A 19,510-nucleotide genomic window follows, 5' to 3' on the forward strand; every position below is an offset into this window, starting at 1 on the left:
CCCACCCCCACCGCCCAGGTGTGTACTCTCCCCCTGGTGCTTCAGATTTGGGCTCCATACCCGCCACAGCCCCGCAGGAACACCAAGCAGCTGGGTGGAGAGGAGACTGGAGCTGTTGCTGCAGGAGAGTTCCTCAAACTGCCCTGGAGGGTCTTTTTGTTTTTGAGAAAATCCTCCTGTTCAATCCTGCTGCTCCATACATGGAAGCGCCTGTCCTCTCGCTCAGCCCATCTCTCCTGCTAGACCAGGAATGTCCGGGTCAGGGCCCCACATGGCCCAGCTCTCAACTCTCCCCCACCGGTGTTCTGCGTCAGTGGTCTTCGTGGGTTAACCACTTGTCCTTATTCCCCTCACTGCGACTTCAAGCAACCAGGTCTCTCTCTGGATGCTGCTCAACCCCTGTTTGGCAGGGGAGGGGACTGTTACCTCCACTCTCCCAGGAGTCCTGCTGCAGGCCCTGCGGCATGGGCTTGGGGCTACAGTTGCCGCGGTCCCCACACTGGTCTCCACACTGGTCTCCGTACTGGTCCCAGGAACTTTTTGTCCTGAAGCAATCCCATTACCGTCTGTTTTTCCAGTGTCCTCTATACTTTTTGGTCTCCTATCTTCTTAAGCGCTGGGGCACTGTTGGCTGTTCCTCTCCAAGTTTATAACACCCACTGTACAGACTTTCCCTGAGCTTGTCAGGTTTAGTGTGTGGCCCCCCCATTTTTTGCCCTCAGCATTATAAAGTAACATATCTTCCCTTCCAAAATCATTTAAAACAAAGTGAAAGTTGTTTACAACAAATATGGCAGAGTAAGGACAAAAAATTATTAACTAATTTAATTGTTCATTAATTAGAGAAAAGCAGTAAAATGGTATATAAACACATATATACATGTACATACATCTATTTGTATACATACATATATGTACAGACATATATGAAAGAGCATATATGTGTATATGCACATATATATATTTTGGTAATATAATAGTTATCATATATATTATGATTATGTTTGGTATTATACTCTCTCTATATAGTATACTACCAAAAATAATTTGGGCTTCGTCTGTTGTTCTGGCATAGAGCTCCCAAAGCCCTTGGAATTTCCTGAGTCATAACAGTATTTTTTGTTATTCATCCCCTCCCAACCAAACCAATGAAATGGTATTTCATCAGGCCTCTACTTAGTTTCAGGTTAGGGCTGGTCATCAGAGAGACCAAATGATTAGAGGATTGGAACTTTTAACCCCACCTTCCAAGCCTCACAGAACAGAACTCCATGGTGGAGAGTGGTATGGCTGAAGAGTGAACTCTACAGAGACTTGCAAACAGTGAGATTCAGAGAGTTTCTAAGTTGATGTACTCATTGACTTGCTGTGCTGATAATGTACCTGGAAAGGACATGGGAGCTAATGCCTTCACCCCCCCCCCAATACCTTGCCTTATACATTTCTTCCATTTGGATGTGCCTGAGTTGTACTCTTTGTAATAATCTAATAACCATAACTAAAGTATTTTCTAGAGTTGTGTGAGAAAATGAACAAATGTGAGAAGTCAAATATCATACTTTTTATGCATTTCTAATGTACTAATGTGAAATTAATTTTCAGCTATTCAGAAATATACATTGGTATAGGAGAATTATGATGTAAGTTATAACAGGAAAACATCAAGACCTGTGAAATGATGATAATAGGTTGGTCAGATAAATTACAGTATATCCAACTCTACATTTCTTTCTCAAATAATATTTGTAAATAATTTTAATGACATGGAAGTATATTTGCAAAATTATGGCAGTGAGACATCAGGGCAAAACATGCATTTCTGATATTTGGATCGCACATAGAAATTCTTTGGGATGCGTTTTTTACAAAAGCACAAATCATATCTTTGGCTTAAGATCTTGCTGGTCATCTCTAAGTCAAGATTGTGGCAACCCTGTGACTTTATGTCTTAGTTATTATAGCTTTATAATAGGTAAAAAAAGTAAAGGTTTTAGAAGAAGCTCTAGCATCCAGGCAGCATTCAAAGGCATTTGAAGCCGAGGATGATCTAATAAAAAATATGCAAGATAACCTCTACACCGAAAACTGCAAAACATTATTAGAGAACCAAAGAAGGTCTACATTAACCAATGAATATTTATGCTGTCAAACATCCTAAAAATATCCTAAAATATAAGTGAATATTTATGCTATCAAACATCCAAATCCCAGAAGGTATCCTTTTTTTGGAGGGGGAGGCAATGTGTTGCTGGGGGAAATTGAAAGACTGATTTAAAGGTTTATATGGAAATGCAAAAGGCTACAGATACAAAATAGCAAATGTCATTGTAAAGAAGGAAATGGAAAGTGGACATTTACACTAGTAAATATAAAACTAAAGTAATTAAAACAATGCAGTATTGGTACAAGGATGTATGAACTGACCTATAGACTAAAATAGAGAATATTATTTTGGAGGAATTGGAGATTAAAATGTTTTAATAAAGTCCTCAGAGAAAAATGAGGTGTTGTGTCTGGCACAATTAATGGTTTCTTAAATGAAATACATGAATAATATATAAAGGAAAACATAAGTGTATTACATTATGCTTAAAAACTACTAAATAGAGATTTAAGATTATAGAAGGACAGACTAGATATGCTTTTCCCTTTTCCTTCTACTATATATAGTTTAAAAACCTGAATGTTATCTTAAAAGCAACCTAAGAATACTTTGAAAGCTGGAAAGAGAAAGGCAGACCAGCTAGGGACCTCATATATCCTAAACTGGGTGCTAGAGAAGTCCGCATCTCAGAAATACCGACTGGCATAGACAAAAGGAAGCCCTCAGGGTAAGCCTGACTTCTTTAGCCAAAAGAATAACCTAGCAAAGCAGTACACTCCTAGACAATAAGTACTCTATTTCTGCCAAACAACACAGAACAAAACGTGACCACACTTCTACTCTCACCAGAATGGTATGAGCAGAAGGTTGGTAGACAGGCTGTTCCCTCCTGATCCTTACAGTAACTGGGAACCTTTGCATTGCAGGTGTGAGTGGATCCTGTATTTCTAACCTTACCTGGAAATAGTAAGGCAGTGTCCCTTTCCCCTGCTCCAGAGCTCTGAGGAGAACTGGTAAAAGTCAAAGCTTAAGCAGGATTCAAAGTCTCATAACATAATATTCAAAATATACAGGTATTAATAAAAGTCACTCTTAATCCCAAGGACCAGCAAAGATCTTAACTTAAAAGAGAAAAAAAAATCAACTAACACTAAAACCAAGATGACACTGATGTTCAAAACACCCCTCCAAGAATCTAAAGCGGCCACAACTCTGTAAACATGCCTACTTGTGCCCCACCCGGTATATAAAACTCAGTGAAGGTCCCAGGAGCAGAATGATGGGGACAAGAGAAGAAATTAGTGAAGCTGAAGACAGAACCCCCCAAAATACTCAATTGAGCAATAGAATGAAAATTAAATAGAGCTTCAAGGACATGTGGAGTTATAAGAAAACATATAATATCCTTGGTATTGCTATCCTAGGTAACAGAAGAAAGAATTTAAGGATGGAAAAGGATTTGAGGAAATAATGCCTGAAGAGTTTGCAAATTTGTCAAAAGGAATGAACCTACAGATGAAAGAAGTTGAAAGAACATCATATAGGATGAACCTGGTGAAATCCATAGTAGGATACAGCATAATAAAATTTTTGAAAATTAAAGACAAAGAAAAAGGATCTTAAAAGTAGTGAGAGTGAAATTATACATTGTGTACAAGAGAAACAGTTACAATAATGGAAATAAAACCATATGGGAACTAGACTACAAAAGATTGCCATGCTAGTTAACAAGTCTTCTATCACCTTACATAATAATGGGATTCACCTAATGTTCTGTGGGAAATGAGCCATGCATTTGAAAGTCCCCTGGTGTGTCATGCCAGCCCTGTATGGCTTTACATACTACTCATTTATCCAGCAGTGATTCTCTACCTGGGAAAGTCTTGATCATTAGCCCATGCTCAACTGGGTAATGTCCCCATGGAGGGAAAAGAAGGAAAGAGAGAGAAACGGAAACATAAAGGAAGGGAAGGGAAGGAAGGGAGAAAGAGAGAGAGGGAGGAAGACTGACTTTTCCTGCTTAGTTCAGTAGGAGCTTTAAGCTGCCATGATTTTCCACTCCCACACCATTTTTAATTAAACATACCTAATTGGAAGCTTTCCCTGTGTGACTGGGGTGTGTCACATGACAGTCTTCATTCTGGAAGCTGAATTTTAGGCTGTGGTACTTACGATACTTTAGTTGGATAGTTCCTATTCTATGGCAGATCACTTGAGAAGCCCAAATTCTGTAGGTACCTTTATTTCAATTGCCTCAGAAAACAAAATATCTTTCTAAATTTTGTCTCAGGGGATAAAAATGTTGTGCTGACTACATTCTGTCATTGAGAGAAAGAAGTGAATATTGAAAGTGAACTAATTCTGTGGTTTTGTGGATAGACTTCCATTGATAATTGCACATTTTCCCCACCCTCTCCAATCCTGCCTTTTCAGCTCTTCTTCCTCTATTTTCTTTATGATGCTGAGGCTGCAGCTCCTCTACAGCACTGTGAGGCTGATGAACTAGGCTCTCTTCTTTGCCATTGTACTGGATGTTGTTGCTTTCTCCATTTTATCCATCAATGGTCTTCATTCCATTTCTTAAATCTCTCATCTTCTAATTGCCTCTTTCTGATTCCCCTTTACCCTCATTTATTGGGGGAAAGGAGACTATTGTGTGTATCAAATCTGTCAACCTAAATTGGAATTATACTGAGGATATTTTAAATCAAGATTATATTCCATTTGTTTTCCTGAATTATTCAGTTGATTTTGGAGAGGATGGAAGTTAATGCTTCTTTACCTCACTCTCATTTAATGTGGGCCCTTTGTAAAAGTTATCAGTCTACTGATCTATTAATTGATGTATCTGTGTATCTGGATCAAAAAGAGAGAGAAGTTACTTCTTATTTATAAATATGAAGAAATGTCTATCTTCCTATTACATGATAATAATTCTAAAAAACTCTTATAAATTTCATATTTTGATACTAAGTGAACAATATACTACATGAAGATAGGCATTATTCCAACAATGCAAGTTTGCTAGATGTTGTTTGTGATAGAGTCTTTGAATTTTTTATTTATAGGGCTTAGAACAGGAGAATAGTTTATCAAAAACATACAAATATATGGAGATGAATAACATGTTTTAAAATAATGAATGGGTCTACAATGAGGTCAAGGAAAAAATCAAAAAGTATGTAAAAAAATGAAAATAAACAACAAACCAAAACCTATAGGACACAGCAAAAGGCAGTACAGAGAGAGAAGTTCAGAGGAATATAGGTCTATCTAAAGGAAATAGAAAAATCTCAAATAAACAACCTAATCCTACTTCTACATGAACTAAAGGAACAAGAAACAATGCCCAGAGTGAGTAGAAGGAAGGAAATGGGCAAGATCATAGAAGAATTAAATGACATAGAGACTAAAAGAACAATTCAAAGAATTGAAAAGTCTGGGAGCTGGTTCTTTGAATTGACAAATCTTTAACCAGACTCATCAAGAAAAAAAGAGGGAGGATGCCCATAAATAAAATCAGAAATGAAAGAGGAGAAGTTACAACTGAAACCATAGATATACAAACGATTGTAAGAAATTACTATGAACAACTATATGTCAAGAAATTGCACAACCTGGTTGAAATTAACACATTTCTAGAAACATGCGATCTGCCAAAATGAATTAAGAAGAAGCAAAATGCCTGAATAGACCAATAACAACTAGTGAAATTGAAACAATAATCAAAAAACTCCTGGCACACAAAAGCCCTGGACCACATGGATTCACAGGTGAATTTTACCAAATATTTAAGGAACAACTAACTCCTATCCTTGTCAAACCATTCCAAAAATTTCCAGAAGAGGAAAGACTCCCCAACTGTCTGTATGAGGCCAGAATCATTCTAATCCCCAAACCAGACAAAGACACAAGAGAGAAGAAAACTATAGGGCAATAAGACTGATGAATATAGATATTAAAATTATCAATAAAATACAGTCAGCATTCAGAAACACATTAAAAAGACGATACACCATGATCAAGTGGGATTCATCCCAGGGATACAAGGATGATACAATATTTGCAAATCAATAAATGTTATACATCACATAAACAAAAGGAAAGACAAAAACTACATGATCATATAAGTAGATGTGGAAAAAGCATTTGATAAGGCATAGCACCCATTTATGATCAAAACACTCAGCAAAGTGGGAGTAGAGGGAGCATTTCTCAACGTAATAAAGGCCATATATGAGAGACCTACAGCCAACCTCATACTCAATACGCAAAAACTGAAAGCTTTCCTACTAAGATCAGGGATATGACAAGGGTGTCCACTTTCATCACTTCTATTCAACATAGTATTGGAAGTTTTAACCACAGTGATCAGACAGGAAAAATAAATAAATGGCATCCAAATTGGAAAGGAGGAAGTAAATCTGTCATTGTTTGCAGATGATAGGGTAGTGTACATAGGAAACCCAGTAGAGTCCACCAAAAATCAACTTGACCTGATAAGTGAATTTGGAAAAGCAGCAGTATACAGAGTCGATATTCAGAAATAGAAGGCGTTTTTGTACACCAACAATGAAATATCAGAAACATAATAAATTAGGGAGTCAGTGCCATTTACTATAGCAAGAGGAAAAAGAAAATTCCTAGGAATAAACCTGAGCAAGGAAGTAAAAGACCTGTACTCAGAAACTACACAACACTGAAGAAAGAAATTAAGGAAGACACAAATAAATGGAAGCATATAGCATGTCAATGGATTGGTAGAATTAACATCATTAAAACGTCCATACTACCCAAAGCAATTTATAGCTTTAATGCAATCCCTACTAAAATACAGTGACATATTTCACAGATAGAGAACAAACATTTCAAAAATTTATGTGGAACCATAAATGACCCTTAATTTCCTGGCCATTTTTATGTCATTTTATTTTATTTTATTATTTTTTATTTTTTTAAAGATTTTATTTATTTATTTTTCAGACAGAGGGGAAGGGAGGGAGAGAGGGAAATGTCAATGTGTGGTTGCTTCTTGCACACCATATACTGGGGACCTGGCTCACAACCTAGGCATGTGTCCTAGATTGGAAATCAAACTAGTGACCCTTTGGTTCACAGGGTGACACTGAATACGCTGAGCCATAGCAGTGAGGGCTCCTAGCCATTTTTAGAAAGAAGAACAATGTAGGAGGTATCACAATACCTGGTATCAAACTATATTACAAGGCCACTGTAATCAAAAGCGTCTGGTACTGGCATAAAGAGACACATAAATCAAAGGACAGAATAGAGAGCCCAGAAATAATCCCATGTCTCTCCGGTCAATTAATATTTGACAGAGGGGACAGGAGCATAAAATGGATCTCTTCAACAAATGGTGTTGGGAGATCTTGACAGCTACATGCAAAAATATGAAACTGGATCACCAACTTACAACATACAACAAAGTAAACTTATAAAAGACTTAAATATAAGTCATGACACCATAAAAGTCCTAGAGGAAAACATAGGCAGGAAAATTTCAGTTATCCCCTGCAGCAATATTTTCAGTGATCCATCCCCTAGAGCAAGGAATATAAAGGAAAGAATAAACAAATGGGACTTCATCAAATTAAAACGCTACTGCATGGCTAAAGAAAACATCAGGAAAATGAAAAGGGAACCAACGGTATGGAAAAATATATCTCCCAATGATACTTTGGACAAGGGTTTGATCTTCAAAATATATAAGGAACTCACATGACTCCACAGCAGGAAGACAAACAATCCAATTGAAAAATGGGCAAAGGACCTGAACAGACACTTCTCCAAGGAGAACATACAGAGGGCCCAGAGACATATGAAAGGATGCTGTGCATCAGTAGGCATCAGAGAGATGCAAATTAAAACCGGAATGGGATACCACTTCACACTGGTCAGAGTGGATATTGTGAATAAATCAACAAACAATAAGTGCTGGTGAGGCTGTGGAGAAAAGGGACCCTAGGACACTGTTGGTGGGAATGCAGACTGGTGTGGCCACTGTGGAAAACAGTATGGAATTTCCTCAGAAAACTAAAAATGGAACTGCCTTTTGACCCAGCGATTCTACTGCTGGGACTATATCTTAATAAACCTGAATCACCAATTCAAAAGAACCTATGCACCCCAATTTTTAGAGCAGTACAATTTACAATAGCCAAGTGGTGTAAGCATCCTAAGTGCCCATCAGTAAGAGAGTGGATCAAAAAAGAGTGTTACATGTACACTATGGAGTACTATGCAGCATAAAGAAAGAAGGAATTTCTATCTTTTCTGACATCATGGATGGCACTGGAGAGCATTATGCTAAGTGAAATAAGCCAGGCCGTTTAAGACAAATACCATATGATCTCACATATAAGAGGAATCTAATGAACAAAATAAGCTAATGAACAAGATAGAACCACAGGCAAGGAAACATGGAAGAGAGTGAAAGTGACCAGAGGGGAGTTAGGGGTAAGGGGACTAATGGGGAAAAGAAGGGGAAGGGACTAGACTTGGAACATTTATGAATGGACAACAGTGTGGCCATTGACTGTGGGAGGGGGCTTGAGTGTGAGATGGGCAGGGGAGGGCAAAGGGGGAAAATTGGGACAATTGTAATAGAATAGCAATCAAAATGATTTAATAAGAAAGAAAATTAGGTTAAACGAATAAATAAAGTAAATCTTGTATTTAGTGAGCACTTAGTCTGCATCAAACATTGCTTTTGTTTCTTCATGTGTAACAAGTTATTTCATCCTTATAAAATACATGTATCCTTTTTAATCATGTGTGTGTGATTACTATTTCAAATTCCAAGATGGATAAACTGAGGAATGGGGGAATAAATAACTTGCTCAAAGTCACATTGCTGAAGTAAAACATTGGAGATATTGTTACTAAAGTTTGAAAAAATGTAAAAATTACAGAAATGCTAGAATTTAGTGTTGATTGTTAGGTTCTGTGAGCAAAATAGCTCTTGCACTGAATATGGGCCCGGTTAATAAGTCATCGTGTGGCTTTAGGTGCATAAAGTTAATTCTTAAGAAATATACATAAGGATAAAAACATCTCTTTCACAGGGTCATTATGAATATACAAGTATATTGTAAAATGTATAGAAAGTGTAAGATACATCGTAGCAAATGATCAGTACAGGTTGTCTGTTTTTGTTTTAATGCCAGTTAGTATCAATTAAGCCACAGTCTGCTCCCTCAAAGAAAAAATAGTATCTGATTTTTCAGTATTTCATAGTTGGTAATGTAAGTTGTTTTCTTGATTGAATAGATGTCATAAAATCCAGATTCATCTGTTTTATATACACAGGGGTAGGCAAAAGTAAGTTTACAGTTGTGAGTAAGGGAAACAGAGTAAACTACAAGAATGTAAATCATGTAAATAATCCCAACCTGCAGGTCTTTTTCCATACAAACTTCTGTAAACCTACTTTTGCCAACCCCTGTACCTACAAAGTGTGAACCTCTGTTTTGTACTAAGAACAATTGCTCACTCTTCATATTTCATGTGTTTTGTTGTTGCTTGTTTTTAAAATTATAGTTTTGTCATGGAACAAGTTGCAAACTCACCAGTGAATACAACAATCCAGTAACCTGTAATTCAACAGAGAAATGCCTTGGACATGGCGTATGTAATGGTTACTCTATTTTTGTGTATAGTTTTAAAAAGAATTCACTTCAGTAACATTTCCAAGATAATAAGGGTCAGAATTATTTATTCGTTTCTTAAAATTTATTTATTTGCTTTTATTCAGTTACAATTATCGGCATTTTCTCCCCATCCCTCCACCCCACCCCAGCCAGTCCCACCTCCCTCCCCCGCCTCTACCCTCCCCCTTGATTTTGTCCTTGTGTCCTTTATAGTAGCTCCTATAGACCCCTCTCCCCACTATCCCCTCCCCACTCCCCTCTGGCTATTGTTACAATGTTCTTAATTTCAATGTCTCTGGTTATATTTTGTTTGCTTTTTTCTTTTGTTGATTATGTTCCAGTTAACGGTGAGATCATATGGTATTTGTCCCTCACCACCTGGCTTATTTCAACTTAGCATAATGCTCTCCAGTTCCATCCAAGAAACACCAATCCAAAAGAACCTATGCACCCCAATGTTCATAGCAGCACAATTTACAATAGCCAAGTACGGAAGCAACCTAAGTGCCCATCAGCCAATGAGTGGATCAAAAAATTATGGTACATTTACACAATGGAATTCTATGCAGCAGAGAGAAAGAAGGAGCTTATACCCTTTGCAGTGTCATGGGTCAGAATTATTTAATGTGGAAATTTCTTATGGAAAGTTGCTGTCAAATAAGGAAAGCAGTTCCCATTATTTTTACACATGCACATGAATTATGTGTTCAACAGGATCATTATAGGCCCTATTAGTTATGAGCTTTGAACTTTGTGCAAAATGCCATATAAAAACTTTGTATAAAATGCAATACAAATTGTTATAACATTAGATCAAGATTGTGAAATTTTGGGAATAGATTTATTAAAGATTATACATATACACTTTTACATAAATATAAACATTATGATTGAGTATATGTTTACTGTCATGTATTTGAATATGCAGAATATATTTAATTACTTATATTACTTATAGTGTACTATTCTGTGAGCACAGACTTTCTTGTCTATTCTGATCTGTTTCACCGTTCAGTGGCTTCAGTTTGTAGCCTGTATGTCTGTTCCACACAGTATTTGAAGTCATTCACTAATGGACTATGGTATAATATTAATTTTTACTTACCTATTATACATAGTGGTGCAATGGACATTGTTGTGAACTCATCTTTTCATATTTATCTGATTTCTTAATTTGTTAGCTATTAAATCTGTTGGACCAAATGTATGCACCCTTAAAATATTTGGTTATGTTATGTTGTCAAGAAACAATATACCAGATTTTACTTCCACTTATCATGCATGAAAAGGAGCATTTCTTCAAACTCTGGCCTGACTAGTTTGTCAGTTTTTTAATCTCTTCTAATGTGCTAAATCCATTTTTAATTTGCATTGATTGAATAATTAATGATACACTTCTTCGATATGTATGTATGGTAATATTTGCCATTTGCACTTCTATTTGTCCATCCATTGTGAAATTATCTATGAGGTTATGGAAATGTTGTAAACTTGGAAGGTTTTCAAGCATGCCTTTGGCTTTAAATTTGTAGCTGGTGTCTTCTGCCATATTGATGCTTCATATACTATATTGTGATCCAGGAAAAGAGTGATGTGTCTGTATGTCTTGATTCAAAATTTTCTCCCACATCACTAAAATGTTCTATTATTTACAGTTACTTTCTGTTTCTTTCCTTCTTTTTTAATTTCTTATTGCATGAACCTATTTCTAGGTTCTCTATTCTGCTTCTGATCCTTCTTTTAATTCACCTACCATATCACATTTTTAAGTACTTTTTAAAATTATTATTATTTCTTCAACCTCACAGGAGGAATTTTTTTTGTCATTTCTTATAGAGAGAGAGGAAGGGATCTAGAGAAACCTTGCTGTGAGAGAGAAATTTTGATTGGCTGATATCCATTTATGCTCTGACTGGGGATTGAACCCTCAACCTAAGAATGTGACCTGACTAGGAATCAAACCCACAACCTTTTGGTTATGGGATGATGCTCCAACCCACCGAGCCACACCAGCCAGGGAACATATGTAGTTATTTTATAGGCTTCTTATTTTCCACCAAAATATATTTTGCTATCTGTGTCTGTTTTAGCAAGTCCTTCCTTTAGTTGCTCACCCACATTTTTTTTGTAAAGGTTGACTCTTGTCATAGCTAGCTTTTTTTATCTAGCACAACTCATAATAAATTTGAACTCCCACAGTTTTATAATTTCTGGCCTCATAATTCCTATGCCTTTCTAGAATAAGGTATTTCAATTGTATCAACAATGTTATCTACTATTATTTAACAATACAAGAGACAACAGGAAATCCCTGTGACATTTGAAGAGATATTGCATGGACATGTATTCTATCAAATTTTATTTTAAGAATTATATTCTGCATTAACGTAAAGACTACCTATAACATACTAAATTCTAATACTTTAATAATGTGCATTGACTAACAATGACAAATAGTGCATTTGATTTTTATATTGCATATATAATGTTCTCATTTTCCATTTGGTTTTGGTTTAAGATTTGTAACAGTAGAGGCAATTGTCAGTGTGATGTTGGATATGCCCCTCCTTCTTGTGAAGAATCACTGTCATCCCCAGGAGGAAGTGTTGATGATGGGTTTTGGATTTTGGCTGAAGGTTAGTATCTAGATCAGTGCACTCCATTAGGACTTTCCACTTCTAGAAATATTCTACATCTCCACTTTTTTTTTTTTTTAAGAGACTATACATTTATTGGATTCAGTGTTTTCCAGTTAGTATTACATACTCTTTTTTCCCTTTTTTTGGATATATTTATTGATTATGCTATTACAGTTGTCCCATTTCCCCCCTCCCCACTCCACTCCATCCTGCACACCCCCTCCCTCCCACATTCCCCCCCTGTAGTTCATGTCCATGGGTCATACATATAAGTTCTTTGGCTTCTACATTTCCTATACTATTCTTTCCCTCCCCCTGTCTATTTTCCACCTATCATTTATGCTACTTATTCTCTGTACCTTTCCCCCCACTCTCCCCCTTTTTCTCCCCTATTGATAACCCTCCATGTGATGTCCATTTCTGTGGTTCTGTTCCTGTTCTAGTTCTTTGCTTTGCTTGCTTTTGTTTTTGTTTTAGGAGTGGTTGTTAATAACTGTGAGTTTGCTGTCATTTTTACTGTTCATATTTTTTATCTTCTTTTTCTTAGGTAACTAACTCCCTTTAACATTTCATATAATAAGGGCTTGGTGATGATGAGCTTCTTTAACTTGACCTTATCTGAGAAGCACTTTATCTTCCCTTCCATTCTAAATGATAGCTTTGCTGGATAGAGCAATCGTGGGTGTAGGTCTTTGCCTTTCATGACTTGGAATACTCCTTGCCAGCCCCTTCTTGTGTGTAAGGTCTCTTTGGAGAAATCAGCTGACAGTCTTATGGGAACTCCTTTGTTGGTAACTGTGTTCTTTTCTCCTTCTGGTTCTAAGATTCTCTCCTTCTGTGTAATCTTGGCTAATGTAATTATGATGTGCCTTGGTGTGTTCCTCCTTGGGTCCAGCTTCTTTGGGACTCTCTGAGCTTCCTGGACTTCCTGGAAGTCTATTTCCTTTGCCAGACTGGGGAAGTGGTCCTTCATTATTTGTTCAAATAAGTTTTCAATTTTTTGTTCTTCCTCTTCTCCTTCTGGCACCCCTATAATTCGGATGTTGGAACGTTTCAAGATGTCCTGAAGGTTCCTAAGCCTCTCCTCATTTTTCTGAATTCTTGTTTCTTCATTCTTTTCTGGTTGGATGTTTCTTTCTTCCTTCTGGTCCACACCGTTGATTTGAGTCCCAGTTTCCTTCGCATCACTATTGGTTCCCTGTACATTTTCCTTTGTTTCTCTTAGCATAGACTTCATTTTTTCATCTAGTTTTTGAACAAATTCAACCCATTCTGTGAGCGTCCTTATTACCAGCATTTTGAACTGTGCATCTGATAGGTTGGCTATCTGCTCGCTGCTTAGTTGAATTATTTCTGGAGCTTTGAAGTGTTCTGTCATTTGGGCCATTTTTTTTTCTTGGGGAGTCTGTTACGTGACGGGGCGGAGCCTTAGGTGTTCCTTGGGGCAGAGTAATGCTGGTAGCTGTGCTGTGATGCTGTAGTGGGAGAGGGGCTGAGAAGGAGCAATGGCGCCTGCTCCACTCTCCACGGGATTTCAGTCATCCCCTTCGCTACCCACAATCAAATTGGGCCCCTCTGGTGCTGGTTTCCGAGTGTGTGGGCTTGTGCACGCCCTAGGCCCCTGTGGGTCTCTCCAACGACCTCTCCCGTGAGGCTGGGAGTTTCTCCTGCTGCCACTCCAACCCCCACGGTTGTTCTCAATCAGAGGTTTGAGGCTTCATTTCCCCGGCGCTGAGCCCCTGGATTACGTGGTCTGCTTTGCTCCCCGCTGTTCGTCCTGGTTTATCTGTGCACGAATGTGGGTCTGCTCTGCCTGCCCCGTTCTCCGCCACTCGGAGTCCAGCCCTCTCAGTTTATCTGTGTGTGAATGTAGGGCCGCATGGTCTGCTATTGGTCAGACTGCCTGCCCTGTTCGTCCCACACTCCTCCAGTCTTGGTCCCGCCACGGCAACCTGAGTCCTCTCCGCCCCTGCTGCCCGTCTCCGCCCCTCCTACCAGTCTGGATGTATGTTTCTTTTTTATCTACTTGGTGTTGGACTTCCCTGCCCTTCGATTTTCTGTCAGTTCTGGTTGCGCGAGGAGGCTCAGTGTGTCTACCTACGCCGCCATCTTGGTTCTCCATAAATTTCTGATATATGTGTTCTACATCTATGAAATGTGTCATTGGTGTTTTGGTAGGGATTGCTTTGAATCCATAGATTGCTTTGGGTAGTGTGGACGTTTTGATGATGTTCATTCTCCCAATCCACGAACATGGCATGTGCTCCCATTTATTTGTGTCTTCCTTAATTTCTTCCTTCAGTGTTATGTAGTTTCTGAGTACAAGACATTTACCTCCTTGGTTAAGTTTATTCCTAAGTATTTAATTTTTCTTGTTGCTGTATTAAATGGGACCATTTCCTAATTTCTGTTTCTGATATTTCATTGTTGGTGTACAAAACTGCCTTCGATTTCTGAATGTTGAATTTGTATCCCACTGTCTTGCCAAATTCATTTATTAGGTCAAGTAGTGTTTTGGTGGAGTCTATAGTGTTTTCTATGTACACTATCATGTAATCTGCAACAGTGACTGCTTTAGTTCCTTCTTTCCAATAAAAATGAGCAGTTTAAATAAATACACTGACACACAAATATAAAAATAGCTCATAAGCCCATGAGATTGTGCTCAACATTTTAAGAGAATGTTAATCAAAACAACATGAGATACTAGTTCAGTGTTTGTAGGTTGATTTTAATAAAAAAATTTACAGGCAACATGTGATTACTGATGATGTAGGGAAACTGGGATCTTATTGGTGCTCTTTTTCCAGCACTGCTCAAACTATTGTATCTCCTTTTGTTCTCTTTCTTAAGTATATTTTATTGTTTATGCTGTCCCAATTTTCCCCTCTTTATGCCCCCTCCGCCCTACACCCCCCAACCCTCCAGCATTACCCCACCCCCTTAATTTATGTCCATGTGTTGTACATATTTGTTCTTTGAGTTCTCTGTTTGCTATACCATTTTTGACCTCTCCCGTCTATGTTATGCCTACCAATTATGCTTCTTCTTCCCTGTACATTTCTCCCCCTATTTTCCCTCCATCCTCCCCACTGATAACCCTCCATGTGATGTCCATTTCTATGATTCTGTTCCTGTTCTAGTTGTTTGCTGAGTTTTTGTGTTTGTTGTTTTTCTTTCTTTCTTTTTAGGTTCATTTTTTGATAGTCGTGAGTTCGTTGTCATTTTACTGTTCATATTTTTGATCTTATTTTTCTTAGATAATCCCTTTAACATTTCATATAATAAGGGCTTGGTGATGATGAACTCCTTTAACTTGACCTTATCTGAGAAGCACATTATCTGCCCTTCCATTCTAAATGATAGCTTTGCTGGATACAGTAATCTTGGATGTAGGTCCTTGCCTTTCATGACTTGGAATAGTTCTTTCCAGCCCCTTCTTGCCTGCAAGGTTTCTTTTGAGTAATCAGCTGATAGTCTTATGCGCACTCCTTTGTAGGTAACTGTGTTCTTTTCTCTTGCTGCTTGTAAGATTCTCTCCTTCTGTGTAATCTTGGGTAACTTAATGATGATGGCCTTGTTGTGTTCCTCTTTGGGTCCAGCCTCTTTGGGACTTTCTGGACCTCCTGGACTTCTGGGAAATCTATTTCCTTCACCAGATTGGGGAAGTTTTCCTTCATTATTTGTTCAAATAAGTTTTCAATTTCTTACTTTTTTTCTTCTCCTTCTAGCACCCCTATAATTTGGATGTTGGAATGTTTCAAGTTGTTCCAGATGTTTCTAAGCCTCTCTTCATTTTGAATTCTTGTTTCCGCATTCTGTGCTGTTTGGATGTTTATTTCTTCTTTTTGTTCCAAGTCATTGATTTGAGTCCTGGTTTCCTTCCTGTTAATGTTGGTTCTGTGAGTATTTTGCTTTATTTCATTTTGGGTATCTTTCATTTGTTCTTTCATTTTTTGACCAAGCTCAGTCAGTCCTGTGAGCATTCTGATTATCAGGGCTTTAAATTCTCCATCAGACAGGTTGGCTATCTCCTCATCACTTAGCTCTCTGTCTGAAGTTTTGCTCTGTTCTTTCATTTTAGCCATATTTCTTTCTCTCCGGGCACCTGTTAAGTTGTAAGGGGGCAGGTCCTTAGGGTATTCACAGGAAGGACAACTCTTTTTGCTGCATCGCGGGGCCGCCTTTTGGGGAGCAGCCAGAGAGGGAACAATGCAGCTTACCTGCTTGAGTGTAGCCCCACTTTCCACGAACCTTCATGTGAGACTGGGAGTTTCTCCCACCGCAGCAACCGCAGTAGTCCACAGTGAGTTCTGAGTCTCAGTTTACCATTGTGTCAACCCTGCCTGCACATTCTGGTGCCTAATGCAACCAGCCCCACCCACACCATGCACTTCCTCACCAGACAAGAGTTATGTTGGTGGTAATTCTGATTGCTTAATTTAGTTTTTTGTATTTTGGTTGTCTGGATTATTTCTTTCATTTAATTAGACCAAGCTTCCATAGATTTTTAAATTTTTCTGTACTATCTTCAAACACATGGAAGAATATATATTATTCTAATTAATATAATCAAAATTAGGACAATGTCACTTTATAAAGATAATTGGAAACTTAACCTATTTTGCTATCATCAATGGTGCTTTACAATTAACCTTCCAATATGTCAATAATTTTTCATTAAATAATTTTTTGAAACAGTTCTTTTGTTTGCTCTATATTTTAAATGGAAGAACTTATTAGATAGTAATATCAATTTAATCTGTTGTAAGCAGCAATTAACAGATGGGAATATGATAAAATACATTAGAATATAGCACATAAAGATTACACATAAAATGATTTAAAATAAAGTATGACAATGATATTGATATATATTGAGTGACAGAAATAAATAATACACTTTGTGGCATAGTCACAGAATATTGGAAACACAAATTTAATTTTATTCATTCGATGATCATACTATCTGAAGCCCATATTTTTATAAATCAAAATTCTAATATACTTCGAATGTCATTTTTGAAAAAATAATGAAAGGTACTCTCATGTTTTCAGTAAAACTTGGAAACTTGCCAAAAAGAAGGACACGTGCTACTCCTCAAAACAATGGCTTCTTGATCAGTTTTTGCATTTTTCTATCTTTCCTTATTTTAATTGCCTTCATTGCTCTTAAACGGAATCAGAAAAAATCTTGGGTAAGAGACGAAACAAGTGAAGGGTAAGTAAACTTGTTATTTCTTATATTTATATTAAAATGCATTATGGGAAGAATCCAAACGTAATTCTGTATATTACAAGTAGGAATTCTCAGATGGATTGGGTTAGTGTATAAAAATATTGAGTCTTCGTATATGATTTTTTTTCTAGATTTCAAGCAGCTAGGTATCCTTCATGTGCATATAGGCCCACGAAAATGTGAAGCTAAATTGTTGCCACCAAATGTAACTAAATGTAGCTGACAGACATAGAAGCTTCACTGAGAACTCATTAATGAAAGTGAAACAGTTACTTACATAGTTTTTGATAGAAATATCATAACTGTACAGATGATAATTTAAGAATTTGACTATTTTCATGTAAACTACCTTTTCAACTTTGCAGGAGCATTATCGTAGATATATTAATATACATCTGGTTTTCCTTGTAGAGAAGATAGGAGAAAAATAATAAATTGGTTTTTAGTTTGAAATTTATGTATGATTAATATACTTAGTAGAGGGACCAAATATTCAATATAGGATCACTGAGTGGAATATAGGAAGCAAAGTGGATCTTGATATATATTATTTGAGTAATGAGTACAGATATAGCTTTATTAGTTTTCTTGATTTTGCTTAAGATTACAATGTTTCCCAAACCTAAAACTAATGTTATTTCTTTGATACAGATCCGTATCAGATGAAAGCAGTAGTGACAGCAACAAGTCATACACAGAGTTAAAGGTAAATCGAAGGGATTAAACTATTGACAAAATATCGTTTCTGAAATATATTTATTTATTTAAATATACTTTATTGATTATGGTATTACAGTTGTCCCATTTCCCCCCCTACACTCCACTCCATCCTGCACACCCCCTCCCTCCCACATTCTCCCCCTATAGTTCATGTCCATGGGTCATACATATAAGTTCTTTGGCTTCTACATTTCCTATATTATTCCTACCCTCCCCCTGTCTATTTTCTACCTACCATTTATGCTACTTATTCTCTGTACCTTTCCCCCCTCTCTCCCCTTCCCACTCCCCTGTTGATAACCCTCCATGTGATCTCCATTTCTGTGGTTCTGTTCCTGTTCTAGTTGTTTGCTTAGCTTGCTTTTGTTTTTGTTTTACGTGTGGTTGTTAATAACTGAGTTTGCTGTCATTTTTACTGTTCACATTTTTTATCTTCTTTTTCTTAGATAAGTCCCTTTAACATTTCATATATTAAGGGCTTGGTGATGATGAACTCCTTGAACTTGACCTTATCTGGGAAGCACTTTATCTGCCCTTCCATTCTAAATGATAGCTTTGCTGGATATAGTAATCTTGGTTATAGGTGCTTGCCTTTCATGACTTGCAACACTTCTTGCCAGCCCCTTCTTGTCTGTAAGGTCTCTTTGGAGAAATCAGCTGACAGTCTTATGGGAACTCCTTTGTAGGTAACTGTGTCCTTTTCTCTTGCTCCTTCTAAGATTCTCTCCTTCTGTGTAATCTTGGCTAATGTAATGATGATGTGCCTTGGTGTGTTCCTCCTCGGGTCCAGCTTTTTGGGACTCTCTGAGCTTCCTGAACTTCCTGGAAGTCTATTTCCTTTGCCAGACTGGGGAAGTGGTCCTTCATTATTTGTTCAAATAAGTTTTCAATTTTTTGTTCTTCCTCTTCTCCTTCTGGCACCCCTATAATTCGGATGTTGGAACGTTTCAAGATGTCCTGGAGGTTCCCAAGCCTCTCTTCATTTTTTTGAATTCTTGTTTCTTCATTCTTTTCTGGTTGGATGTTTCTCTCTTCCTTCTGGTCCACACCATTGATTTGATTCCCAGTTTCCTTCCCATTACTATTGGTTCCCTGTGCATTTTTCTTTGTTTCTCTTAGCATAGGCTTCATTTTTTCA

The 19,510-nt window shown here is 37.4% G+C and overlaps 1 protein-coding gene across 1 annotated transcript in view; it reads left to right on the forward strand.

Moving 5' to 3' along the window:
- Window positions 1–19,510, forward strand: part of LOC139440491 (A disintegrin and metallopeptidase domain 3-like) — a 97,608-nt gene that overhangs the window by 53,038 nt on the left and 25,060 nt on the right. Inside the window, exon 13 of the mRNA XM_071220146.1 lies at window positions 12,293–12,410. Within this exon, the coding sequence (XP_071076247.1) occupies window positions 12,293–12,410 (118 nt within the window). The remainder of the gene's footprint in view (window positions 1–12,292; window positions 12,411–19,510) is intronic.

Source organism: Desmodus rotundus, chromosome 13 (genome assembly GCF_022682495.2).
Source record: "Desmodus rotundus isolate HL8 chromosome 13, HLdesRot8A.1, whole genome shotgun sequence".
Taxonomy (NCBI): Eukaryota; Metazoa; Chordata; class Mammalia; order Chiroptera; family Phyllostomidae; genus Desmodus; species Desmodus rotundus.